Raw genomic sequence first — 27048 nt, 5'->3', positions numbered from 1 at the left:
GTTATGGCAGATCACAACGTGATTGCAAACAGCTGAATATCACTCGCTCACTGTAATAAATACATCATTTACATTATTGTTCCGAGTCTGTATTAAGAGCCCCTAGAAGCAAAACAATTGCACACTGCCTACAAAAAAAGCAAAGTGACAGTGTCCACTGAATTTGGTCATTAGACCTGACTTACTGTATCGGAGTTGCCCGTGGTCTCAATTATTTTTTTCTCTTTTAAATATTAAGTGAATATACTGAGTAAGTATGAATGTTTAAACATTTCAGTAAATTCAACAAACGAGATTTCACAGTGTCTGTCCAATAAGTGTATAACGGCACATTGTGCAGATATATATGGCCATTCATAACTCCTAACCACTCGACAGAGCAGTGATTTGCGTCGGTCTCCTCACTGACACTGTAAACCACACCAGCTCATACTCAAAGAGCAGCTGCGGCAGACTGCCACCATCATCTTATAAATGCATAGGTTTAAAAGGCAAATCCGGTGTTTTTCAACCAAATGGCGATTTTTCTATGTCAGCGGCAGGCTGTCATTCACACTATTATTTTGTTGGCTGGGTCTGTATTTAGTAATTTACCGAACCAGTGAGTCACCTTGCGGATAAATCGCAATTTAAGCGAATGCAGCGAACGCTTGCGATGTCTGGGACGAACTAAATCATGGCTTCTGACTAATAAAAAATCGTGATTTGAATGAAAAGCAACAGAACTGTTGTTCAAGGCGCGCTTGAAATGAAGTTGTTTCAGAAAAGGGAACATTTGTGTTTGGTTTGGACTGGGATTGACATGGGTGAGAGGTGCCAAGCGTTTCTTGGCCGTCACTTTATTCGCCCGCCTCTTAGCCACCTGCAGGGGGCGCCCACACAAACGGAATGTTTAGTGCTCTTTTATAGCTTATGGGTTCAGAGCAGGGATGCAAAACACGGCCCAGTAACCCCATCTAGCCTGGTGGATAGGATGGTTTCCTGAAATACATCATTTATAGCCACCTACGAAAAAAGTAACATATTAGAAGCTGAAGGCATGCATACAGATGCGATTTGGCCATTTTGTCCTGTGGCGTTTTAGGATTCTGGACATTGTTGTTCATTACGAGTTGTGCACTCCTGGTTTAAACGTGTATAAACATGGGAGCCTTGTTTATGGTTTTTTAAATTATTATTATTTTTTGCCCAGTTCTTTAGTTTGTTCGTTTTGTAAGCGATACATGTAAAAAAAAATGTGTACATTTTAAGAATCCTCCAGGGTGTTGGTTTCATGTTAAATGTGTGCTTTTATCAAATAAAAACATTGTACATTGAGTTTCTCTGATCATTTATTTTTAAACGTGAGGTTGGGTAATTCATGAAAAATGTGCAGATCACTGCTGTAGCCACTGAGCCAAGACAATGGTTGTTATAAAAGTGGAAGACTGGGTTTTTGGGTGGAGTTTATATCTAAGCCTGTATGTAGCGATTAGATGTAAACGTTCATTAAAAACTACTTATAAAATTATAGAATTATAATAAAAACTAAGAAAATAGAGGGCTTTGTTTATTCTTTTTTTCTAAAATAAAAACTCAGTTCCTAATCCCAGAAGTTCCATGCGCTGCCCACATAGGTCTACCGCCACAGTAATCCATGCTATATCATTAACCACCATTACTTTTCAACCATAGAAGCTACAGCGCAAACGAAACTGAACTCTAATCGTTGGGTCAACCACCCAAAAACACCTGCGGCATCAACACTTTCCTTCATCATCCCGTCACTGCCGATGCTTTTGTTGTCTTAAATGGCAGTTAATCAGTCAAACGATGGCCATGTCGCGGAGCTGAACCCTGTGTAATGAAGCTAGCGTGTTCACTTATCAGCTGTGCTTGGGAGGAAATTGCATTAGCCCGTGCGGCGCGCTAACGCCAGCTGACTGGGTCTCGCCGCCTTATGAGTAATAGTCGCCCTGTCAGCTCTGGCAGCAGGATAAATAGCGAAGCGTGGCGGCAGATAACGCACTAGCAAGCGAACAGAAAGTGCAAGAGGCGGCCTTCTTTGCGCTCCCGGAGGCTAAAACATTTATTAGCGTGTCACGGAGTGCCCTCGGACCCCACACACGCCAAATGGCGAACGCTGAACGCGATGGGTTGCTCAACCTCCGCTTCAACCTACATGGTAGTGGTGAAAGACCACCAACTGGGAGAATCCATTAACAAAAGGAGATAATCTGCTCCAAAACGTTTGGATGTTTATTAAAAACGGAAACAACACGTAAAAAGGAGAAACGGGACAACAAAAACATTCTTTCTACTGACGTGCTAAAATGTCTGTGTTCAGTTAAATTCTGTTTCACAGAGCACAGGTCTTCCCATAAGTTTCCAGACATTGCACGTTTTAAGTCTTATATATCACCCAGCAGCAGACCGAATTCTTCCACACACTTCATGCTAAAGAAACACTTCACCTGCAAATGCTTGTTTTCCACTTTTAGCATCTTTGAAAGGAAAATGCCCAAGCGTCCAGCGCTTCAGAGAGATCCCCGTGCTGCCGGGGATGGGCAGAGCTCGCGCAAGAGCTCGAGCACGTTGTCCGTGAGTTCATTCCTCGGTTTGCCCGTTCCGTTCAGACGCACGGGGAGCAGGCGCGCGTGGGGCGGATCATACGGCGCGGGACAGCACACTTCGCTCAGCGCGAACCAGCACCTGTCCGGGTCCACGAGCATCAGGTGCCGGAAAACACTGTGGACAAACGACCAGTGTAAGTACCCCGCAGGGGACGTGTATGGGTGCGCTGGCCATGACAGAGGGCCTCAGTCCAACCCTGTGGAGCCTCACCCAGACCAGGTTTTAGTTCTAGCTCCTCTTACTGCTGAGCCGGATGATCAAAGGCGCTTCATTACCTGATCAAGGTGAGCTTGGAGCAGCAAACATATGGACTGGCTCAGGGTCCCCAAGGTCTGGATTGAGAGCCCATGTGCTACAAAAATTTTAATTAGGTTGTTTTTCACCCTCAGTTTAGCGTTTACAAGGTCAATGGTGATGATCCATTAAAAATCTTTTATATCTGATGGTTTAATGTTAGAATCTGAGACGTTGATCCAGAATTGTCCAGAATTAGGATTATACAGAACAAAGAGGCAGAACTGGTTTTGATTACATCTTTGGACCCTTTACCTTTTAGGAATTGGGCCAACTCTCTCGCTCAGCTGTGTTGTGTCTGCCAGACTGTCTGGTTTCAGGAATCACGTGCCTCTCCCTGGGGCCCAGCACGGTTTAATGTTCCTGCTCTGACTCAGCTCATGTCATATTCAAAATGAATCAGGTTCCCATAAACGCCGCAAGCTAGCAGAGAATGACCGAAACCTCAGTAGTAGGGCATCCCAGGATCAGTAGCTAGAACCACGGATGGAGGTGAATACAAGCACCTGTAGCAACATCAGCTAGTGACGTGATTAGCCGCCAGCACCACACAGTCTGGGCAAACACGGCAGCATTCAGAGTTTTTTGATAGATCCACTATTTAGATGAGCAATCGTGAAAGGCAGCCCAACACTGACAGACAGTGCCTGAAGACTGAACATCAATCTGACATGTAATAATTTTCTGCCCACATTTCATTAATGAACTATTAATGAATCTGAGCTTGTGCTACATTAGCTATAGAGAAGGTTGTCTGAGATTAATCATATTTTTGTGAAAAAGGCTCCAAAAGGCTCCACCTGAATGTCATTTCAGTAACATTTGAATTTCAATCAGCAGGAATCTTTATCTCTTGCCCATAACCATGTGTGTCTGAAAAGAGTCTTTTAAGAAGAAATGAGTGGGGAGAGACCTGAATGGGTTACCTTAGGCAAGCCTCCTGGAGTCTGATTGGCTGTCTGCTGCTCAGGTAGGGGAGACAGGCCTCAGTGATGTGGTCCAGATCAGAATCGACTGAGCACACGCAGACGCACGCACGCGCGCGCACGCACGCACACACACACACACACACACACACACAATAAAGTGAAATACTGTAAGTTTTAGGATTTCAAATGAAATATTCACAACATGGAAGGAAGTGTTTTTGTAAGATGGACAGCTTCACATATCCCAGTGATTTACACGGTTCTCACACTGGAAGTGTTTCTGTTGTTATTTAAGCAGTTTTTAAAATAGCTTTTGCTAAGTTACAAATGCTGTTCCTACATTATTTAAACCACTGAGCTTTTAGAATGGCTATTACTATATTATTTGAACCATTGAGCTTTTAGACTAGTTATTTCTAAGTCAAAAACTGCATGGATTAAATTCAGATGTAGCATGAGCTTGAAATATTCACAAAGAGAACCCCAAAAGAGCAACATTAAAACAGAGATCGTGGAAATTAAGGTGGTGCCCCAAAATCAAAGCCACAGATATAACTGTTCTGAAACCAAAATGAGCAGGTTCTAAGCAGTTCTAAGTGTGCTATAAATGCTTAATTAATGGAGAAAGCCACATCTCAAAGAATTATGTTCTAGCGGCTGGCAGAATTAGTGGACAGCATGACGTGACTCCCTCCAGAGGGGATCATTCTAATTAATCTGTTATTTAGATAGCAAGACTGCTAATCATTTGGTCAAATTTCATTAAAGATTGTCATATCTCAATTAGCAATCTACTGAACGTTTATGGAGTCGTAAGTGGGAAGTAGTTTAAACTATACTGGTATGGTGAAAAGGGTGGGTTTCACAAGAATTGGAAATCAGAGAGAGAGAAAAAGGAGAAATAGTGGCAGAAGGGCTGAGAGCGCTCTTATCCTGGCCTCCCTCTGTCTGTGGATTTCTTACCGCCAGGTGCGCCTCATAACCATGGAAACTCCCACTCTTTATGCACCTCTCTTCCTCCTGCAAAGTCTACCAGTATTCCCTGAGCTCGGGCAGGAGGCCAGCTTTCAAAGCTAAAACTGTGAAGGAGAACATGCACACACACATGCGCACACACCTGGCTTTGCTTTTCTTAGCCTCCCACACAATACATGCGCTGGTCTGTTCTCCCAGAGCTAATTTCAAATGGTTATTCAGCGGCTCATTACAGACCATTTTAGTACCTCGGGCATTCTCCTGTAACAAAACACTGAAAGTGGATCCATGTCTCTAGAGGTCAGTTATTAAAATTCATTACACATTGTGCTAGTAAACAACTCTTTAGCTATTTGTGTCTTTGTTTGGTGGAGGATATTTCAATAAAACCGTCCTTTAAGAGCCTTCCAGCTCTTTTCTTTCACTCTCAGCCATTTATCTCTTTCTCTGTTATCTTTGCCCCTCAGTCACTTATCTATCCATCTTTCTATCTTTCTCTCTCTCTCTCTCTCCCTCTCTCTCGCTGTATCTCTCTCTCTCTCCCTCTCTCTCCCTCCCTCTCTCTCTCTCTCTCTCTCTCCCCCTCTCTCTCTCTCTCTCTCTCTCTCTCTCTCTCTCTCAGGTCGGTGCACCACTCGCCGTGGCCCCTCACACCGGGGGCAAGGAGAAAAGTGGCTCGCCTCAAGATGGACGCCCCCGATAGAGCAGTCAGCGAAGCTGCTGCTGCTGCCGCCGCCGCGGCAACAGGCCGCCATCGGAGGGGTAGGAGAGGCCTGCTGCCGCGCATTAAAATGCAGAGGCAGCAGTCACTGCAGCTGCGGAGAGGAACATTTCACCCACACATGACACCAGTCTGCCATCTCGTGGAGTAATGCCATCACTGCAGCAGGCTAAATAGTTTTGGATGAGGTCTTGCAGATTGGAATTGCTTAAAAAGTCTCCCTGTGCCTTTATTTGGGCACACACTAAGGTTTGCGTTGGACTACATTATACAATTATACCATCAGCATTTCTGCTGAAAATACTCTCAGGCTCTTATTTCAAGATGTTTTTCCTCATCTGGACAATCATCAGAATACAGGCAAACTAGCCCTAATTCTCCTGCTTTTCTTAATGCATAATTCAGGAGTGCTATTCAGGAAACAGTTGGCAAGACTTCGCCATTATCCTCTTTTAGCAGCAGCAAACGACAACGAGGGCTCACCCAGGTCCAGATGCATGCACAGGGGCCCCAGGCCCTGCAGCACAGCCAGCTGCAGCTTGTAGGCCAGCATGTGGGTGTAGACAGGTCCGGCACGGGCGCTGCTCTCCGCCTGCCTCGCGAGCGAGGATGTCAGCCTGGGTAGGACTTCTTTAGACACTCGTCTCCTCAGGAAGTCTCCGCATGTCTCGCCCAGCACACACAGCACCTACAGAGCGAGTGAGCAGAGGTGACGAGCTCGGAGTGCGGTAGTGCTGCAATCAAGTTCCCGCTGCAGCCAGACTTGCAGTTTAGCGCATGAATTGGTCTCATAGAGGTGACTTTTGGGGATCATTTCAAACCTTAAGCTTTCATTGAGGAACCTCTTATCAAGTGGCCCCTGTAGCCAGAAGTGATAGTTAACAAAGTAAAAACTAGGCTGCTAATGGATAATCAATGTTTTCCTTTAATGTCCTGATGAATATGATAATATAGGCTCAAGAAGGATAAGCTTAACTAACAGACTAATACACTGGGCTTTCAAAACGTGAACACACACACACACACACACACACACACACACTTATTCATACCCTGAAAGCTCTAGGGATAGCCAGCGGATCGTCATTGGTAAGGCGCTGCAGAAGTGCAGGCCAGCAGCGGTGCACCATGGGCAAAAGCTCATTCTCTGCCTCACACAGCACGCACACACAGAGTTCCATGATGTCCAACACCTGGAACAAACAAGCACATGCAATAATTACATGTTCCAAAACACAAGTACATATTTCATATATAAATATCAGATTCAATTAACCTATTAGTTCTCTAGACACCATGCCATTCACTTACAGTCAAGACCTCCTACACAAATGAGCCATTTAGTCATTGTAGAAATATGACCAGGGTAGCTTGATGTCGGTTGATTTTGTGGTCACTAATGTGAAGCAAAGGTCCAGTGCTAAAAGAAGGCCAAGTGTGGGGGGTGTGTGGGTGTCACACTCCTTGCTACTCTACTCCAGGCTGCTGCTGTGCACTTGAATAACACACCAACCCCCCCAAACCACTCAGTAAGTGCCTTTGGATAAACAGGCCTTTTCAATCCTTGGTTCTCAGTGCCCTTCTCAGGGCTTCACTGCCTGGCCCAGCTCCCAGAATGCTTGAATGAGCCAATCAGTGCCAAGGAGATACAGCAGAAGGATCATTTGGCCTGCCTGGGACTCCCCGAGTGCTGGTTTCGGGAAACTCAGTGGTACAGTGCTGCGCACACAGCTACGCATAAGTGCTGCACCTTCAGCCGAACCCTCATGCTGGGGTCGGAGAGCAAGTGGATGCAGCGCTCCATCACGTCCTTGGCCACAGACACGTGCGCGGGCAGTTCTGGCTTCACATCGGGGCTTTCGTCCTCCTCTTCCTCCTCGTCATGGGCCACCGGTGCTGGGGGTATCTCTGTAAACAAGAGGAACAAAAAGTAAAACATGATTACTGCACAGGGATTGGGAAGCAAGGAAGAAATTCTACTTTTAATGGGTGAATTAGCATTGTTCATTCAACTTTTATGTGAGGCAGCTAGGCATGAAACAAGCCACCAAAAGCAAGAACGTTAAAAGAAGACTCAAAATGAGCAGGTGACAAAGCACATGAAAATAAAGTTCAAAATAACAGCAGAGGCCCAAACCTGTGATGTCTGGGTCCTCCTGTTCAGCGCCAATCCCCTCAGCCAGGTCCTTCTGCTTCCTGTAGTCCAGCAGAAACTGCCGCAGGTCCAGCGGCCTGGGGTCCTGGACGTGAGGGCTGACTGGCGAAGACTGCCTTCGGTCTCTATAACTGGCAGGAAACCATCTCACTGCAGTGAAGAACATGATATCGGACGTGACATTGCTCCACACATCTGACAACGTTCACTTGAGTACACTATGAATGCATTGGCTGTGGAAAATGGTCTTTAGAAATTTCATTTTGTCTGAAAAAAGTAAACATTTGATTTCCAAATAGATTATACACTAGCAACTGAAAACTTAAAGGTAAACTAAAAGTCTTATCTACAAAAGGTTTGTATTCATTCCACAAACTTTTATCCTAACAAACCAGCAGCTTATCTGATTCAACTATTTAAAGACTTGCTTGACTTAATTAGGCTGTGGCTTTATCAGTTCAGTCAGTTGTACTGCTCTCATCAGAAAAGGATGCGTTCACACCAGACAATTAGCTTTCTGCTGAACTGATCAGAATCTGTAGCCAGGAGCACTCACCTAGAGCCTTCATGAGTGAATGGAGCACAGTGCACAACTGCAGGGATCTCCGGTCATAGCTCATATCCAGTGCCATTAACACGTCCTGAACCACGTCAGCCACTAGGGGCAGCAGACTGGCGTCTGAATGAGCAAACATGACCGTGAGGACTCGTGGGGCGTGAGGCTGAATGGCAGGCCTGCCAAGGTTCAGAGAGACGTCGTTGAGCAGATAGTCGGCGTTGCTGATAACCAGCTCCTTGGGTGAGTGGTAATCGCAGGCCATGCAAAGGGCGCGCATGGTACTGAGAGCCGATTGACTGACCAACAGCGAGTCGTCCCCTGCCTTCTCCAGCACTGGGTAGAGTGAGGTCATCAGCAGCGGGCGGAAGTTGGTGCCCAGAGCCGACGCAAAGGAGCCAACCCCCTCCAGCTGGATGCAGATCTGCCAGATGTTGCCATTCAGCTGGTGAAGCGTTGGAGGCTTGGGGCCAGCAGTGGAGGTGGGAAACAGCTGCAGCCCATTACCTTCATGGCTAGTCAAAACAGAGAGGACTGGAGACTGAAGTTTCTCCTGCAGCTCGTGGTCAGAGTCCTCCGAGGCAGTGGGGAGATGCCAATTATTCATACTTATGTACTCCTCTATGACAGACAGGATAACACATTTCAGGTCCTCCTGATTTATTCTAGAATACTGTGTATGGTTTACTGTTTCCATGCCAGCTCCTGCTGCCCCAGTGATGATCTCATTGAGAACCAGTGCAGCTTGTTTACGATAAACTGACGACTCCTTGTAGAGCTCCAGGAAATGGTCCACAATTAGGTAGAGGTTTCCATAGTAACCCAGCATCCGGCAAATATGCTTCAATGCCGAGAAGATTTTGTCATCTGTAAAATAGAGGAAGCATTTCCTCTGGTACTGTGCTTCGTCAGTATCAGGCCCCAGGTCTGCCAAGGGTGCAAAACTCCTTTCTTCTACAATCCTCACATCCATGACATCCAACTCCAGCACTTGCATCAGCGCCTTGGAGATGCGGTTCAGATGTACCGCTGATGTGAGCACCGAGTCCACCCGGGGGCCCAGGACCTTTAGGTACCCCAGGAAGGCACCGAGCAAAAACAGCTTACGCTTGTCATCCGTAGTTCTCATGAGCCGTGGCAGTGCCGATGCCAAGCCATGCAAGTTCTCCGAGAGGACGTCCGTAAGGGTCCGGTCCCCTGCTGCTTGGTTTCTCCTGGCTACTTCGTCAAGCACTCCACCACACCTCTCTTTAACTCTGGGCTCCTCATCGTTGACTGTGCCGACCAGCGCCTCTAGGAGGGGGCCAACACATTCGGGTAGAGACTTACTGCAGGTGGAGAGGAGATGGTCGGAGAGGCAGACCAGTTCAAGTCTTACTCTCCAGTGCTGGTGCGCAGAGGTAAACGAGATTACCTTCTGCAACGCCAACATGAGTCTTTTAGATGTAGCCTTTCTCCAAGAAGGGGTCCTTTTCACCATCAGCTCTCCAACCCTGCCAAGCTGCACAGACTCTACTTTCTCCATTTCAGTATTTGGGAGCTGGTTGTCAGCCATAATCAGTCCCACTGTCCGGTACCAAACTCTCATGGCTTTCACAGTAACCTTATGCCCCTGTCTTACATCTCCACTAATCACATGACTCAAAGCACGAATGATTCCAGGCAGGAATGTGGCCAGCACACTACCAAGCGCACGCTTATCCTCGTCCTTTGCCTTTACATGCATTTTTGGACAGTCGCACTGCAGGAAAAGAGAAAGGAGGCACCCCAGAGCTGCCGCCTGCACCCCTCTGGCTTTCTCCTCCTCAGCCAGAGCCAGGAGTAGGGATACGGCGGCTCCCAGTCCGGGAAGCATAGTGGGCTCGTACAATCTAAAGACCACATCCCCATATGCAGAGTGCATGAGGGTGTCCAGGCAGTGCAGCACCGCCAGCTTCAGCTCCTCGGAGGTCGGCGCCGGCTTTCCCGGGTCGGTGGGGGAGCACAGGCAAAGGCACAGCTCAGAAAAGAGGTCACGCACGGACTCCCAGCTTCGAACACAGGTGCTGCCGAGAACATAAGCCACGGTCTCCAGGACAGCCTGGATGAGGCCCTCCCGCTTGGGCCCAGGAGTCTTGAGGACAAAACGCAGAGGGAAGAGCACATAATCCTGGAGCACCTGGAGGGCTCCATCGCTGACGGCACGCAGGTGGCCGCTCAGAGCCTCTACGTTGGAGAGGGTGGGTTCTTTTGTCAGTAGCACGCAGGGGCGGCGGAGATACGCAAAAGCGATTTTTGGGTCATCTATCTGGGAATCAGCCATCCTCCGTAAGCGGAAAGATGAGATCTATTTGAGCTAATGGATCAACGGTCAGACATGGGTCTCTTAAACCACGACAAAATCAGACTGCAAAATTAAAATTATCCGAGACATCGTTTTCATTGCACGAACATATTCATTTCGATTACAATACTAGGAAAAGAATACGAAAAGAGTTTGGAGGCAGACTGATTAGGATAACATTCTTGGCTACTTGAAATCCACTTTTCCACTTGTATGATCAGAACCTTATTAAGAATGTCGTATTTAAACGTGTCTGTTTTCATGTTACTATATTGTTTCTGTGTATTCCTTCAAGTTAAACTCATGCAATTAGAATAATGATTCAAAAGTAGCCGCTGCTAGCTATACTCCGTTACTGTATCTAAAAAACGTAGCTAGCCAGCTAGACAATTCAAGTTTATTTGACCGGAGAAAACAAAACAGATTTTATGTTACCGTCAGTCTAGTATTTCTCCAGCGTCATATTTCGAGTTATTTTGTTGTAAATCTCCAGTTTCATGTGTACTAATCACTCGTCGTTTAGCTCGCGCGCTTTTAGCGACGTCATTAACACGCGACCAGTACCGTTTGTTTACCAGTCATCCATCCAACCAACGAATGTTCGCGAATAGACAATGTACATTCATAAATAATAATAAATGTGACTTTTAACACATTCATTATTCTTGTAACTTGGCATACGTTTACACAATAATATCAACATTAAGTTACGGGAGTTAACAGACTAAACGACAACATACCACGGTGTCAACACTCACACGACCGGCCATCTTTTCTCTCTAGCTAGCTAACGCTAGCTATGCTAGCAAAGTTAGCTTGCTAGCTAACGGAAACTGCCCGGAACGCTTTATAAAGGTTAGTCGCTCCAAAATTAGAAGTCATGGCTAGCTAGTTCAAATGATTTGTGGAGTGTGGTCAATGTGTAATGCAAATAATAGAAATCATACTTTTCTATGAAAGTAAGCTAGCTAGATAGCTATCTTACGATGCTAACGTCAGCTACATTCACTTAATTCCTTGCTGACGACTAGTTCAAGATTATCTGTAGTTGCAGTTGCAGTGGAACCATTTCATGATCCTATTAGATTACCTTTTCATCTGCCTTACGGTTACATCTGGTAGCTAATGCGTCAGAATACGATTTCCACACTAAAGCAATTAGTTATGAATCTTGTTTTTATTAGGCAGAGCTAACTTATGTTAACCTAGCTAAATTATCTGGTAACTTTAGCATACTTTTGCACAAGCATAGCCATACATTGTAATCATTCCTAGGTAGTTACTACGCTAGCTACTTGACCGAGTCATTTGTCAGTTAGCTGGCTAGCTAGGAAGACTATTGCCTTGATTTTAAGATCATGTCTTGTTTAGGCAGCTCTCGGAGATCTTCAAGCAAAGTAACACCTCGTTCATTTGACGACGCCATGTGTTGACTCGCAAACCAGAAATCAACACAACTCGGCTGTTTTTAACAAGAGACATAAACTGCTTAAATCACTTTTGGATATACGCTTTTGGACAGTTCCAAACATGTCCTCATTTTCCGAATCTGCACTGGAGAAGAAGTTGTCAGAGCTGAGTAACTCTCAGCAGAGTGTCCAGACTTTATCGTTGTGGATCATTCATCATCGCAAACATTCGTCTTCCATCGTCCGTGTATGGCACCGAGAACTAAAGAAAGGTAGGCTCAAGTACGCCGGTATCGCTCTATTGAGAGAATAATTTATCCAGGAATATGTGTAATCGTAATGTAATATGTGCTTGTTTTAGTCTGTTCATTCCAGTTTTTCGGTTTTGAAATGAGCTGCAGTTTTCATTTGCGAGGGTAAAATACGTGGACTCCTTTGCAACCTTGTTACTTAATGTTTACATAGTAAAAGTGTACTTTGTGCCTCAATAACATCTGGTCCAATGCTGATCACTGAACGTATTACTAACATCCCTAATTTAAATACACTAAATCTGTAATCAACTAATTGAAATGCATAATTTAAATTTCCTCAGATTGCTCCAATAACTTAACAATAATCTCTCCTTGTGTGTTTCTCAGCTAAAAGCAGTCGGAAGCTGACCTTTCTTTACCTCGCCAATGATGTCATTCAGAACAGTAAGAAAAAGGGCCCTGAGTTCACGCGAGATTTTGAGGGGGTCCTTGTTGATGCTTGCTCACACGTAGCAAGGTTAGTATGCTTTTCACTTTTTCTTCTTGTGCCAGGATGGGAGTGGTGGGATGGGCAAAGTACGTTTTCTCACGTGCCCCCTTTTTCTCTCGTGTCCAGCTTTACTTGATCACCCTCATACTGTCGTGGTCGTTCTCTCTGTGTCCTTCTCCCTCCCTTTCTAGCGCTGTGCTCATCTCTCTGCCTCTGCCATTTCACATATTGTGCATCATCGTTCAGCATTGTCATATTCTCCAGTGAAATGCAGTTAAAACTTTACATTCAACTTTGTGCCGTGTGTTTGTGTGTGTGTGTGTGTGTAGAGAGACAGATGAGAGCTGTAGGAAGCATATGGAAAGGCTGTTGAATATCTGGCAGGAGCGCAGTCTCTACCGCACAGACTTTATCCAGCAGCTCAAACTGGCCATTGAGGACTCCAATAGCCCCAAACACAAGGCTGCAGGTAGACAGGCACACATCATTCATGTTCTTTAATGTTCTTTCTGTCTGCTGCATGGTAATTTAGGGGTGATGCACAGATTCACTGCACAGTGTTACTATCACTGTGAGGTGGGGTGTGTTGGGGTGAAATAAAGAGGTAATAAGCAGTTTCAGAGCCTACTATTTGTTTGAGAATTATTGCTCATTTCAAAATATTTCATTGTGGCTACTTGGAAGACATACAATTATAATAAATTCAAGTGTAAGCAATATTAATGTGCTTCAAGGCATAGGACAGTAAAATCTGAATAAAATATGAATGACATGCTCACAGATGCGTTCAAAGGATGGTCAATTTGACTTTGTGCTCATCTCTTTTCCACAAAAATCCAAAATTCTGTCAAATTAGAGAATACATGTTGGTTTTCCCTATAAGAACTATGGTCAGAAAGTCAGCCACAATACCCTTTGGGACTACTCGGCCTACTGAGATACTGAGATTTTGGCACAGAACGAAAGCATACTTTTAAATCCAGACTTCAAGTACCATAACCCAATAGAAAAGAAAAAGAAGTTTATCAGATTTTTTTAAACAGTGGGTAGTGTTAGTGGTACATGAAGGGCAGATATGGATGTTACTGTTCCAGGGCTGTCCTGTCTACCACCGTCATTGAGATCTGTCTTTCCATGGGCATTTCAGTGTAATTCTGTGAGGTCTACTTCCTTGAGTATCCTGTTTGATTCCTGGTGCTTAGTTAAGTGAACGGTTGCTGTGTTTATGTTTAAGAAAGTAGTGAAAGGTGCCTATGTTTGTATCTTGTGGCAGATGAGAAGAAAGGTTTGAAAAGAAGTTTCCAGAAGGTCCAGGAAGAAGAAGAGGAAGATGACGATGATGACTACAGGACTCAGTATTCTCCCCACGAGACAGATGGAACTGGCCCTCAGCTGGTATGGATGTATTAATGTTTGCCCTAAATAGTCACAGCATAATTTTCCCTCTCGTGTTGTCGAACTACAGTATTCATTAAAAATGGCCCTCTGAATACTGGTTCTTTTGTCTAAGTTTTAAGAATGCTAAAAAATCTGTATAAACAAAATCGATATCTTTGAAATGTATAAACTTTGATACCTCCCACATCTCTTCATCTCTAGTTTTGCTTGTTGCAAAGGTTCCCTTCCCGTGATGCTAGCGGACTGTGTGTTTTCTCTTGTGTCTCCCAGACAGAAGACCTGGTAAAAGCGCTGCAGGATCTGGAGAATGCTGCATCTGGGGATGCTGCTGTACGGCAGAAGATTGCCTCTCTCCCTCAGGAAGTGCAGGACGTCTCTCTGCTAGAGAAGATTACAGGCTAGTCCCACACAAACTATCAACATGTGTTGCACTCACAATGAGTTTGAGCATTGTTTGAACATCCTTGAACTGTCACTTCATATGTAAATTTATCAGTCAGAGAAACTGCGAAGTACTGTGTCTTTTTAGGTGTTGTGGAGTAATTGCATTCGCTTTGTTCAAGGACAGAAACAGCTCCCATATTTAAAACAGCCAAAAACCTGCATGCCTTCCTTCCACAGATAAGGAAGCTGCAGACAAGTTGTCCAAGACTGTGGACGAAGCATGTCTGCTGCTGGCCGAGTATAATGGCCGTTTGGCGGCCGAGCTGGAGGACCGCAGGCAGCTGGCGCGCATGCTCACCGACTACATCCACAGCCAGAAGGAGGCGCTCAGCGAGCGGGAGAAGAAGCTGGAGGTACGGGCATGCTCACACGCATGTATGCACGCGCACAGGGGGCTGCCCCTCAGACACGTGGTTTGCTTACTATTTTACACGGTGACGTTCTTTCGTGCACCTGTTTGTCATGTGGGTATCCAACAATGCAGTGTACTGATGCCCTTTGGGCTGTAATGTTTGTGGCATAATTTGTCATGTGTTAAAGACAGCAAGAAGCTCACTCCCACATCCAAAAAAACAAAAAAAGGCAACACTAGAGAATTTGTCATGTGCTCTTGATCTACAGTTGAATGTGTTCTTATAGCTTGAATATTTATTAGCAGACTCATCTGTAGCAGACATGGCAATGACCATGTTTTTCCTGTTCTTAGTAATATACTTAGTAAATAATATATTTACTGTATCGTTTCAGAATTTTAGAGTGTTAATGTGACATGAGTCAGGTACTTCTAGCTTGTGCTGTGTGTGTATGTGACTGTGTTACTGAGAAGAAAGTCATTGCTGTCGTGTACACATGCAGGAGTACAAGCAGAAGTTGGCGCGAGTCACACAGGTGAGGAAGGAGCTGAAGTCACACATCCAGAGCCTGCCTGACCTCTCCCTCCTACCTAATGTGACTGGAGGATTAGCCCCGCTCCCCTCTGCCGGAGACCTCTTCTCCACCGACTGAACAGCAGCACACCCACAAGCACATACCCATACTCACCAAGTCATTCACACACTCTCTCTCTCTCTCTCTCTCTCCCCCCCCCCCCCCCCCATGAATTTCTTACTCTCTCTCACTCGCTCACCCCCATCCTTCTCTTGTGCTCAAGATTTTAAGAATCCCAGCTCCCACCAAGATGTGCTCCAGCCACTAGAGGTTGCCAGGGAGTACAAAACCAACAGGACTATGATTCCACTGTCACCAGCCTACCAGCTCATACCTAGCCAGTCCCCAGCCCCCGTGTCTTTGGGTTTTTTTTAAAGGAAACTCCAGCCACTTTTTGCTCCATGTGTGGAATTTCACCAAGAGCAAGTGTGGTTCTTCCTTCTCCAGCTTTGGATAGGACTCTGCTGTGAAAATAGCGGCATCCTGTGCTATGTCTAGTCCTTACTAGAGTTTTAGTTTTACTTTAAAGTGTCATTTTGCTTTATTTGCTCAGTAATTCTCCTATCAGGTATTGATTGTGGCATGTTTATTGACAGAGAGTCTGAAGGCATTTTGTGTTGCTGTGTTAAGCTTCTCATTCAAATTAGGTACCTGAAATAAAGACGAGGGCTCATGATTTTTAAGACAACAAAACCACAGCTAAGTGAACAGCAGTGAAGGGATCAGTGTCTCAGTCTCCCTTGCTCACCTGTTTTACATGATCTTGCTGATGTCATGTGTTATGGTTAGCTAAGACTGGCAGCAGGAAGTGTCACTGCAGTGTTAAATCCAGACTTGTTTGGAAAAATGAGGCTTATACACATTAAAACTTTTAAGTTATAATCTGTATTTCATTATTTACCCAGACATGTACAAAGGTGACAAACTTAAAACCTAGGTTGATTTTATATCATTTTTTTGTGGTAATGACATTTCACTAAATGATTTGATATGGATTTTTTTTTTTCTTCTATTGTCCAGCCCCATGGTAGGCTGCCAACTCCACAGTGTGGCCTGGTTTCTTAGCTTGGCAGCTGGTAGAACAAACCGGTTTTCTCTATGCTTTTTTTTGTGTCTTCATACAGAAACTACTCTTTGTAACAGCCATGCCTCAACTACCTGAAAATTATATTGTTTTCAAAAATGTTTCCAGTGTGCTCATTTTTCTGAAAGTCAGAACGGTTTGAAATGGGTAGCTAGGTCTAAATTGTAGTGACTTGACAGGTCTGAGCACCTATCAGAAAGCATTATTTTTACAGGTGGTGTCATTATTTTTACAAGTTGTGTATTAAGATGAAGCTGTCACTTTTCCTGGACTAGATTCAGTGAAATCTCAAGATTTTCATTAGTTTTTGTCTCGGTTCATATTTGTTTGGTAGAGAAGCATTGGCGATGTTGTGTGTGACAGAGAGCACACTTGTGAGCTAGTCTGCTGCATGACTTCTTGAACACCATGCAACTTGAACCCTGGTTCAGTTTTTCCAGTTTCTTTATGTCTGCACCAGATGGGTATAATTTGAACCGTGATTCGGTCAGACCACCTTTGTTTTAAAGATGGTCATGCAATGCATTAATCCCAAAATTCAGTTATTATTGTTTGTGTACAATATCATAATTTTTTGCTTGCCAATGGTAGCAGTATGTAGTGTACCACAAACATAGCTTAATCGTTTTGCCGTCTGTCACAGAATAAAGCACAAAGTTTAGCTCTGCAAATAATGATCTTTTCCCTATTTGAGTGCATAGATAATAAAATGGAACATTTAATTCCATTGTGCTGAGGGTGACTTATGTACATAAACAATGAATTTGTAGAAATAGGTTTAATTAGTTGAGAGGCACAGATTGTTTGCTTTCTGTATTTTTGTTTACATTTTCCTTTTACTCTAAGGAAGAATTTGTAATAACTGTTTTGTAAGTATTTTCCAAACTGCTCACTTTCAGTGAAAGATGACCAAAATACTACCAAACACTGACTATAGACAGTGTATAGTACTAAAGCTGCCTTAATTTCCTTACGTATCACACTGATTAATACAACAGTCAGTGCCAGCATGACTGATAGCCTGAAGTTGCTAGTGAAACTGGTCATGTATGAGATTTGTCTTGGTCAGTAAGAACCTAGAGATTGTATCTTTTATTCATTTCCTTTATTCCTCGATGACTAGATTTTTGAAATTTTGGATGCTGCTCAGTTTATCTGAGTTGAAATCAATCACTAGTTTTCTTCTTCCTGAAACCATCGGTGTGAACTCTAATTCAGCAGTTGCAAGTTCTTTGGGACCAACACTCCCAACCCTGATGAAATGTAGTAGAACAGAAATTATTGTTAAAGGACTTCTTGTCTGGAAGGTACTCTATAAATAAATAAATAGATAGTCTGAATAAAATTAGACTTTCTTCCTTTAAACAATGCGAAACATTAATGTATATTGAATTAAAATTGGGTATAAGCTCTTGACCCAATCAATGAACTCTTAACTGTTAATTTAAATGTAAGATAAAAAGTAACTTAAAATTAGAAGAAAAAAAAAGTACTTCCAGGTACATTGAGCACATGTCTGCATACCCAGTGATAGTGACTTACTCGTTAGAAGTGGCAGTGCTGTCAGTCAGATTAGCACCCTGTAAAGAGAACACACAGTTCTCCAATAGCTCTGGTAGGGGGTTTTGCAGCATCACTTCGACCATGATGGGCTGACCTACTTTGGGGTCCCCTTGAATCTGCAGAGGAGAGATGGAATGGTCTTAATGAGCTCAGTAATGTCACATTGTGACCAAAGAGAACTTTTAACAGTATGCAATGCAATTGTTAAACATTAACTTTTTTGCCAAATAATATCTAAATCTTATGGCAAATTGTTCAATAGAAAGCCTCTTTTGAAGTGGCTTTAATTATTATTTTTTAAAATTTGCTAGTTTGCCACACTGCTGATTTAATGTGTTTTATTCTTGTTGGTTTTTTTTACTGTGACTGTAGTTCCACACAGTGCGTGTTGGTGCACTGCATGCACAATGAGTTTGTTGCTGTTTCTGTAACAGGTTTTGATTTTTGTGTATGTGTCTAGCATTATAGACACAAGCCTTACTGAGCTAATAGGTTATTTCGTAAAAGGTTGTTAGGTAATTTAAAATTACATGCCTCTCCTAATGTTTTATTCACATAAGACTTAAAACTTATTCACATAAGATGTTTCAGAACAACATGTCGATTTGTCTCAAGTGCTTCAGCACTAGTTACAGCTGGAGGCTAAACCCCATCTTCCTCATATATGCAAGAGAGTGAGCTGGTTGTGTGTTTGTGCATTATGCATTCATGAAGGTTGGTGTGAAGAGCAGACAACCATGCATTAAATTCATGATGTAAGAAGATCTCCCATACAGAAAAACAAGTGTTCTATCAAAATGGCTGCCTTTCAAGCATTTCATTGCAAGGTATATTGCCCATTCTTCCAGTTTACTGCACAGACAGCCCACCAATGAAGTCATATTCATTACTGTAATGGCAACCTATTGTGCTTCCCTTGTGGATCAGCAAATATTATTTCCTTTTGTTACTATAAGACCCAAAAGATTGCTGAGTGTTTTGGCATGTGCAAGCCTGTACCAGGATGTCAATGGAAGGGCTGTCTAGCACTATGGTCTTGGTGGCTCGGTGGAACTCCTTCGTCTCTTTGTCGATGAGCAGTGCTACCAGTCGGACCATCTGCTCCTGAGCAATGGCTTTCCCATACATGGAATACTGCAGCCGGAGGACTGCCTTCACCCCTGCAGGTCCACAGGAAAACAGGCTGAAGGGGTAATACTGAACACACTGCACACGCAGCATTCTGTGTGCTACATAGTGCTGATGTGGTTTCCCTTTATGTTGTATCCACTATGACCATTGTTTCTTTAATTCTTCTTAATATTTAACAAGGTATAACCAAAAATTGCACATCATTCCTACAATTCAACACTGCTACCCTCTGCCGGAGCCAGATTCGTTCCCGTGAGCACCGTCAGGCCACAGGTCTCCCCAAGCTTGCCGTTGTAGGTCACAGCCTGTGCGTAGAACGTGAGGCGAAAACTCTTTTTGGAGTCCGTGTTGTTCTTGACTTGTGCGTACACATCAAAGTCGGACCCCACCATCATGGAGGGGTTCACTTTGATCTTGAGTTTCAACCCGGGCTCTTCCTCATTCTGAATCAGCCGATTTTGGTGGTTGGCCTTCTCGAACACCTGCCTCTCCTCCTCTGAACCTGAACAGGAATAGCAGCATTACGCTAGCTTCTAGATCCCAAGCAGTACTCATTTTAATCTGAACTAGATTAATGAGGTCTCATTTCCTGTGTGTGCTGGGAACTGAAAGGTAACCAAAAGAGGGAGTGCTCAGGCTTTGACTAAATCATGTAAATTTATTTCACTTATTGGCGTCAGCACCTTTTCATTCAGTACTCTGATGCTGTACGGTAATTAACAGCATCTTATCAACTTGGATTTTTTGGGGAGAAGGTTCCATTCTAGTATGATTGGCATGGCTCACCTTCAGGGTACTTGTAGAGGTGGGTGATGTCCTCCCTTTCATCTCTGCCCACTGCCTTGGTGCTGATGCACTGGCCCACCTCTGTGGTGGAGCTGTCTATTTTCACTGTACTGCCATCATCCAGGATGGCGTACTCCACCACGTCGGCGTTCACCTCTGCGTACACAAATGGAGCATCGTACTTCGCACTCAGGTCGCCCTCCTTGATGGCACGCACGGGAACCGGGCCGCAGCAGAAAACCCCTATTATAGGACAAACGTGGTATAGAATGGAGAACACCGGATTGGAATGGAACATAATGCATTGCATTGTCTTGGATTAGATTAGAATGGAATAGGTTTTAATTTAGTGGGATAGATTAACACAGAACAGAATGTATAAAAATGTTGTGAAATAGATTACAATTGAGTACGATATATTAGAATGCATTTAAATGATATGGCGTTCTATTAGCACATCCCAATATCCAGAGCCAAATCATAACTATATGGCATTAAATGGTGCAGGGTTGTATGTTTACCATAGCAGTTTTAATTATTTGCCCTGGAAGCGCAAAATGTTTACAAAACGTGTGATGTCCATACTTGTCAGCTACAACTAATTGTTTATAGTTGTTGTTCAGTATAAAATCTGCATTAAAAATCCTGGACTTGACTAGAGCGAGCCAGTCAAGGGAGACATTTGCAAGGAAAAAATCCTTAGAGCATGAGGAAGTAACCTTGAGAGGAACCAAGACTCAAAGATGGGGCCCATCATCCTCTGGCTGATTTCATACGTATTATTCCTCTCTTTGTATGAAGTCATCACCTTTGTATTGTACAAAGCTTGCTGTGCCACTGGTCATCACTACAATAGGATTTTTACCCTCTTTTACTATTTAAGATAAACAACTTTTGTAAAACTGTTGTGAAACAATGCAGGGAACCAATAAGGAATCTAACACTTGACCAATACTAATCAAATCTATGACTGTATTTCATAATAACTTATGATTTATCATTGGACTGATCATGTGCAATTAAAATGAATCATATTGCTTGATTGATCATAGATAAATAATAAAATATGTTTTGTTAAGTAACTGTGTAATGTTACAAAGTGTTAAAAAATGTTACCAAATGGTTTAAAAACTAAGGGTCAGGCTAGCTTTTAGCTTTCAACATTCTCACTTTCCCCACACACAACTCGTCTCACTGGCACAAATCTGAGGACCCTACCATCGCTTGTTTCCTGTGGTGTGGGGTCACTGGCCTGCCATCCCTCATAGCCGAGCTGCAGGTCTGGACGTGTCATCCAGCTCTCTACCCACACATGGAAGTTCCTGCACACAAAGTTCCATAAAGTTCCATGCAAAAACTAATGTTCTGATTAATAAGTCATTTATAATTAAAACCATTAGGATTATTTCTAAATACATCAAGTATATTTTAATAGCATTACGTATTCAGTCTAAGGTTTAGAGTGCAACCGATGAACAGTTAACCTTAATGAAGGTTATCCCTCAGTCTAAGGTTTAGAGTATAACCTACTAAGAGTTAACCTCCCTGGAGATTTTCCCTCAGTCTGACCATATTGACTATGTTCACCATATTGCGTCATCACTGATGTCCTCAGCAAACTTGTTGTAGTAACGCTCGATGACCAGGTTACTGTTAGTGTCATGAGCAGATCCATAGTTGGTGACCACTCTGCATGGGATACCTAGTGCCCGGGACACTGCAAAAAAACAAAGAGGGTAATTGGAGGGGGGGGGAGGTCATTCCTTTGTGAGCAAACGTCACGGAACGCTCCCCTTGCCACGGGTCATGTGGTACGGCCCACCCCGTGCAGTGGAAGTCACGTTGTATTGTTTGTAACCACGCCCCCATGATGGCGCACACCTGCACCCGGTTTAATGTCGTGTGGCTGTGTATTTAAACGCCTGTTGGTGGGTGCGTCAGTGTTGGTCATTGTTTGTTCGTGTTGCTAGTCCTACGCGTATTTATGTCAAACGTATATGTTCGTGTTCCTGCCAGTGTTACGTGTCTTGACGTTAACCGTTTATGTTGTGTGAGTGCCGTCGTCGTAAGCGTTATGTGTCAATAAACGTCGGTCAAAGTCGAGGGAATCTGTGTGTTCTGCTCCGCGCCTTGCGGCACTCAGGCTGTTACAGCAAACATTTTTTATCGTTGTATCTTTTAATATATTTTGTAATACCATATGAAGAGGTCAAACAAAAAAAAAAAAAGATTGTCAAATTAAGTTTAATATTAGTGCATGAATTTTCATTTTAATTTATTTAATCAAAATATAATTAGATTCATTTTTACATCTAAGTATCATACCGGGTTATGGCTTTAACAAATTGGTTTATTGGCTGTTTGAGATACTAATTACCTGTGCAGGCTACAGCAGCGAACACCCAGCACTGGCCGTATTCCACTGCTCTGCACTTCTGGTTGTACCACTGCCGTAAAATAGATCCACTGTCCTTCCAAGCAGTGGGCCTGATGCCGTGTTCGTAGTTCCCGGACCAGTTCCCCACCAACACGCCTTTATCGTCCTCACTGTTAATCTGATCCAGAGAAAATAAAACGTGATATGATACTGGCCTGTTTGCTACAGTTGTAATCTATCCTTTCAGGCTTTTGACAGACTTTTTATCAGAAAGTTATTATATTGCATTGTAATATTTAATTGCTTCATGAAAACAAAACCATTGAGATGACACATGTCTAGAATTTATTCTCATTATTTTCTATATATTTAACCCTTTTAGCCCCATTCCAGTTTAACAGTGCTTATGTGCTTTCCTTCTAAAACCAAGACAAGACACAACACCTGTATTAAGTCATGCACTAGATGTTCAGACACATCCTACCTTCCCCACACATGCAGCTGTATCAGAGAAGAGGATTTTGGGTACAATTTGGCCTCAGAATCTTACATGTTTTTTGCTTTGTCACAAGACATCTTAAAATATGTGTACTGAATGTGGCAGGTATGTTTAAGGCTAGTCACTTTCCAGTCAGGATATACTGCCATAAGGATTTGGAAATTCTTCAGCTTAGGAACCAGACCTACATACATGTATGATTTATGATTTATTAATGGATAATGAATAGAATTTATTTCTAACTTTTAACCACAAAACCCCCCAAAACCAACCTCAATAATTTGGACTAACCCATAGACTCTCTTAACTTACAAATCTTGCACAGGCATGTTGGAGTGATGCTAAAATAATACAGATTTTGTTTTGTTTCATGGATCTATTTTAATGGTAAAGACACTTCTATAGGAACTGTTGCTTACCATGGCACTGAGGACACGTGTGATGTACACAGGACTTCTTCTGTCTGAGCAGTCCTGGATTGGGTCCTGTAGATGCTTTAGGCTTTGATCCAAAACTTTCAGACAAATGTTCAGAATACCGGGCTCAAACTGCAAATTCAGAGCAATTCACACCAACACACGTTGGTAATGGCAAAAACACAGATGATTCAACTCATATCTGAATCTCAGCACTAGTGTGGTGGTAGAGGATATATTTGTTTATGCTATGTGACCTGATTGCTAAACATTACTTAGCTTTTTTTTTTTTCACTTTGCGGTTAGAGGGTTTGGTACCTGTCCAAAAGTCCACAGAAGTTCTGAGATGCATTTGGGTTTCCCGCGGTATATCAGTCCATCCTGAGACAGAACATACTCTTGTCTCTCTGCCTCCTTCACCATGTATACAGAGTCCCCTATTTCGAGCCGAAACGTGCAGTTTACACTGCTGATGCAAACAGTCCAGTTTACACCTCAGTCTCTGCTGTAAAGTATCTTATGCTTAGTCTCTGCTCAAGGTTAATCATGTGGAGAGCCATTTACCACCGTAAAGTGAATTGTTTCATTTAAAGCATAGAATATCCTACTGTAACAGTGCAGAAGAACTGTTAATTAGCCTATAGTTAATCTGCTGTTTAATTTCATTCATCGTCAAGCTTTAATGACCAAAAAATATAAAGAGAAAAGATAATTTATTAATCATGCACTAGTCAACTGATTCCAATACTCTTATTGGAAAATAGTCCAGAAAATGGCAGCGCGGTAGCATGCAGCAGCCACTCCGGGTCTGATAATGGTGCTATTGTGCTACTATCTGTCGTCTTTTGCACTATATTGGACTGTTTGCACTTGTCTAGCATGTTGTCTGTTGCACTGTTGTTTTGTGTTGCACCATGGTCCTGGAGGAAATTGTCTCGTTTTTGTTGTGTACTTGTATATAGCTGAAATGACAATAAAACCTCTTTGAACTTTGAACTTTGAAAATTATATATAATATATAAAATATATCTTACTTTTGCACCAGGGGTTGAAGAGCAACACAAACTGGCAAAGACTGACCCCAGTGCCCTGGTCAAGAGCCAGCTGGTAAAGTCCGATGGGGGCAGCGGGGTGAGAGCAAACGGTGAGTGACACGGCACTCTCAGACTTCAGCTCTGCAGTCGCACTCCAGCGGGCTGGAGAAATGAACTTATTGAGCCCAAATTTTATTGCTGTGTCCATAACCTCGGAAGGCTCTGGGCCTAAAAAGATAAAATGTCTATGAAAGGATATTTAATTACTTCTCACTTATATACCTTTGCTTGATTAAGATTAGATTGTTTCCATGTATATAACAGGTTCTTAAACATTTTACTACAAGTGCCTCATTTGTTAAAATTAGCACAGTACTAGGACACATAAAGAAAAATATTACTTGAGTGAATGATTTTCACTATAAATGTTGTTTATTTTAGTTCATTGATATAACTAGACAGGGAAGACTATAAACTGCTAAAATCCATAAAAGACTAATGGGCCCTTCTGTTAGAATGTTAAAGCCGATCTGCTCCAAAATCACCAGCAATTTAAGTGGTGGTCAGACAAGTTTTACTAATTGTATCATGAATAATTCTGAGTATCCTAGATTTCATTATAATTCCAGTCAAAGTTGTCAATAGATTTAAATAAGTAACCACTGTAAAATGTCTTCATTTAATTTTGTTTTATTGTTTAATTTAATTATAACTGAGCATCACACTTATTGAGAGTGACTATGAACATGGACAACATGGTGAACCTTAATGTGCTGTTCACATATATGCTGCATTCATAAGAAAGAGATGGTAAGTTATGTTATCGTGGCTTGTGGTGATAGCGTCACAAAATTTGGAAGAGTAGGAGGAACACTAGCTAGCCAGCAAGGTTTAGCAATGTTAGCAATGTTGGTCACTTTTACCCCCACAATTCTTAAACTGGCTGAAGAATGCAGATAGCTAAACTAAGAGTTAGATTGCAGACAGATGCTATCACTGGCTAGACAATTTCAGACAGTAAATAAATCTTTCCTTGTCATTTTTGTATTTGAATTTTTACCCTAAGATCAAATGTCAGTCATAATCAAATCCCAATATCTATCTGTGTTGAGTGATATAAACAGTACTTTTGAAAATGAAACAATCTTTTGTATTTTTTAAAGTAAGCATTTATTTGCATTTTTAAAATGTAGAATTGTTAAATAGTAGTTTACAGGTGTAATATGCATACCCAAAAATAGCACACGTTTAAAATTAATATACAAAAGTAAGAACTAATATGCATACTCAAAAATAGTATATACAGGTAGTATGCATAATAAAACAAAATAGTACATATTCTTTCAAATGCAAACACTGCCTTCTCTGGACAAGAGAATAGTTTTAGTGTTAGTGATTGCCAAAGATTGCACTACACTGGACAAGTATGTCACAGGCCACTTGTCTTTTGGTGTTGTAACATCAGTTCACTGATGGTTCAATAAATAATAAATAAGTGGATATTTTTCTTGGGTTCTTAATACCTCAGACCTTATAGCCCTAGACTCATTATACCAAATTGATTATTGATTACCATCTTAAGAATTTGCTTGGCCAGTATTCTTGCACAAATTATTGCACTTGTAAGTACTGTAACTATATTAGGTTGTATTTACAAATACCAGAGTAATAATGTTTAGGTGAATTGTTCCGTCAAGAGTGCATGATGTACCTGTAGTGGCAATAAGGTTGATGCTGGCTCCCAGCTTAAAGGCAGTGCCTGGCCGTAGGTGAAGGGTCATGGTAAAGGGTTGGCCCCTCCTCACCACCAGCCTGTCCACTCCATTCAGCTCTGTGTGATGTTCCACGTTGTTCACCCCACACACCAAATCCACACGCTCAATCTCCAATGCTGCTGGATCCAAAGAAGGAAGAGTCATCTACAACATGAGATTCTATCGTGCCTGGCAACTTCCAGGTGGTAATATTCAGCTCAGCATTTTAGTGGCCTAGCTAAGGACGACAGGGAAGCCTGATGTACAAACCCCATGTGGGCAAGAATAAGAAATAATGAAATTGGCCATCATTCAGAAGAATTATGCAACTGCTTATTTTGGTTGAGAGCAGTGTTTCACGGTAAAGGTAATGGTTTTTATGTTGGCTTTCACACTGAACAAGCCCTTCTCGAGACTCATCTAAGAACTTTAAACCCATCTAAAAACCCAAAGGTTATGTGCATAGACACAGAAATAATACCAAGCACTTATGCATATATTAGTAGACCATATATGTGTTTACTGTATGACTCTTATCCACCATATATCTATGATATTGATTCTTCTAAGTGTAACTTACTTAATTGTAATAGAAACCAACATTGTAATGTTATTTTAACACAACCCCATCGCATCTTAATAGAGCTAGCATGCACAGATATCGTTCCTCCATAGTATCCATCATACTGGACTGACATCTACTTAAGGATTGAAATTATTTCTGTGAATTTGCAGGCTGTAGAACATATAGTGAAGGTAGGGTCTCAGTGTATTAAAAAATCCCTTCATCAGCTGTACAACCGGTGCCATGAAAATGCTTTTTTATCTTACCTTGTTCCATAATGTCAGTTCGTAATACTCGCCTTGTGAGGCTTTCAAAGGTGTACAACCTTTGGCTATCATTGCATGTGTCACA

The 27048-nt window shown here is 42.7% G+C and overlaps 4 protein-coding genes across 11 annotated transcripts in view; 2 read left to right on the top strand and 2 right to left on the bottom strand.

The window, feature by feature from the left end:
- The window catches only part of vstm2la (V-set and transmembrane domain containing 2 like a), a 24801-nt gene extending 23484 nt beyond the window's left edge, over window positions 1–1317 (top strand). The window contains exon 4 of the mRNA XM_027018092.3: window positions 1–1317. This exon is cut by the window's left edge and continues 890 nt beyond it. The gene's annotated coding sequence lies outside the window, so the exon portion shown is untranslated.
- A 908-nt stretch (window positions 1318–2225) lies between these two features.
- On the bottom strand, window positions 2226–11095 carry tti1 (TELO2 interacting protein 1). 2 transcript variants are annotated; one of them, XM_027018083.3, is made up of 8 exons: window positions 11002–11095; window positions 8244–10578; window positions 7670–7837; window positions 7283–7440; window positions 6585–6725; window positions 6016–6220; window positions 3834–3921; window positions 2226–2727 (listed from the first exon to the last, which is right to left on the bottom strand). In XM_027018083.3, exons 2-8 carry the CDS (start codon window positions 10543–10545, stop codon window positions 2517–2519), a joined length of 3273 nt encoding a protein of 1090 aa, XP_026873884.2. In that variant the 5' UTR covers window positions 10546–10578; window positions 11002–11095; the 3' UTR covers window positions 2226–2516. The 2 variants fall into 2 exon arrangements, with proteins under 2 accessions (XP_026873884.2, XP_081560056.1); XM_081703930.1 differs by lacking the exon at window positions 11002–11095 and having other exon boundaries at window positions 8244–10989.
- Window positions 11096–11281: 186 nt separating this feature from the next.
- On the top strand, window positions 11282–16675 carry rprd1b (regulation of nuclear pre-mRNA domain containing 1B). Of its 4 annotated transcripts, XM_027018087.3 has the most exons (9): window positions 11282–11421; window positions 11938–12247; window positions 12617–12746; window positions 13049–13188; window positions 13993–14114; window positions 14388–14514; window positions 14739–14914; window positions 15417–15449; window positions 15712–16675. In XM_027018087.3, the coding sequence occupies exons 2-9, from the start codon at window positions 12097–12099 to the stop codon at window positions 15754–15756; spliced, it is 924 nt and encodes a 307-aa protein (XP_026873888.1). In that variant the 5' UTR covers window positions 11282–11421; window positions 11938–12096; the 3' UTR covers window positions 15757–16675. The 4 variants fall into 4 exon arrangements, with proteins under 4 accessions (XP_026873888.1, XP_035377597.1, XP_035377596.1 ...); XM_035521704.2 differs by having other exon boundaries at window positions 11942–12247; window positions 15417–16675; XM_035521703.2 differs by having other exon boundaries at window positions 15417–16675.
- Window positions 16355–27048, bottom strand: LOC113582358 (protein-glutamine gamma-glutamyltransferase 2-like). 4 transcript variants are annotated; one of them, XM_027018086.3, is made up of 13 exons: window positions 26964–27048; window positions 26090–26269; window positions 24379–24606; window positions 23663–23781; window positions 23348–23476; window positions 22430–22607; window positions 21640–21769; window positions 21271–21374; window positions 20053–20295; window positions 19493–19768; window positions 19135–19295; window positions 18115–18251; window positions 16355–17825 (listed from the first exon to the last, which is right to left on the bottom strand). In XM_027018086.3, the coding sequence occupies exons 1-13, from the start codon at window positions 26971–26973 to the stop codon at window positions 17678–17680; spliced, it is 2043 nt and encodes a 680-aa protein (XP_026873887.2). In that variant the 5' UTR covers window positions 26974–27048; the 3' UTR covers window positions 16355–17677. The 4 variants fall into 4 exon arrangements, with proteins under 4 accessions (XP_026873887.2, XP_026873885.2, XP_081560058.1 ...); XM_027018084.3 differs by having other exon boundaries at window positions 26090–26272; window positions 26964–27044; XM_081703932.1 differs by lacking the exon at window positions 24379–24606 and having other exon boundaries at window positions 26090–26272; window positions 26964–27044.

Source organism: Electrophorus electricus, chromosome 21, assembly GCF_041902795.1.
Source record: "Electrophorus electricus isolate QZ-2024a chromosome 21, ASM4190279v1, whole genome shotgun sequence".
Classification (NCBI taxonomy): domain Eukaryota; kingdom Metazoa; phylum Chordata; class Actinopteri; order Gymnotiformes; family Gymnotidae; genus Electrophorus; species Electrophorus electricus.
The sequence above is the reverse complement of the archived record's forward strand: the minus strand, read 5'-3'. Positions and strand labels throughout refer to the sequence as shown.

Bases quoted from the DNA above. Each gene is read 5' to 3' on its own strand.
- tti1 (XM_027018083.3), bottom strand. From the start codon at position 10,545: ATGGCTGATTCCCAGATAGATGACCCAAAAATCGCTTTTGCGTATCTC. The intron at 7,838-8,243 runs GTGAGTGCTCCT...TCTTCACTGCAG, and splicing joins TTCACTCATGAAGGCTCTAG to TGAGATGGTTTCCTGCCAGT. The intron at 6,221-6,584 runs GTATGAATAAGT...CTCGCTCTGTAG, and splicing joins CTATCCCTAGAGCTTTCAGG to GTGCTGTGTGTGCTGGGCGA.
- rprd1b (XM_035521704.2), top strand. From the start codon at position 12,097: ATGTCCTCATTTTCCGAATCTGCACTGGAGAAGAAGTTGTCAGAGCTG. The intron at 12,747-13,048 runs GTTAGTATGCTT...GTGTGTGTGTAG, and splicing joins GCTTGCTCACACGTAGCAAG to AGAGACAGATGAGAGCTGTA. The intron at 14,915-15,416 runs GTACGGGCATGC...GTACACATGCAG, and splicing joins AGCGGGAGAAGAAGCTGGAG to GAGTACAAGCAGAAGTTGGC.
- LOC113582358 (XM_027018084.3), bottom strand. The intron at 23,782-24,378 runs GTAAGATATATT...GGCTCGAAATAG, and splicing joins CTTCAACCCCTGGTGCAAAA to GGGACTCTGTATACATGGTG. The intron at 23,477-23,662 runs GTACCAAACCCT...CTGAATTTGCAG, and splicing joins TTCTGTGGACTTTTGGACAG to TTTGAGCCCGGTATTCTGAA.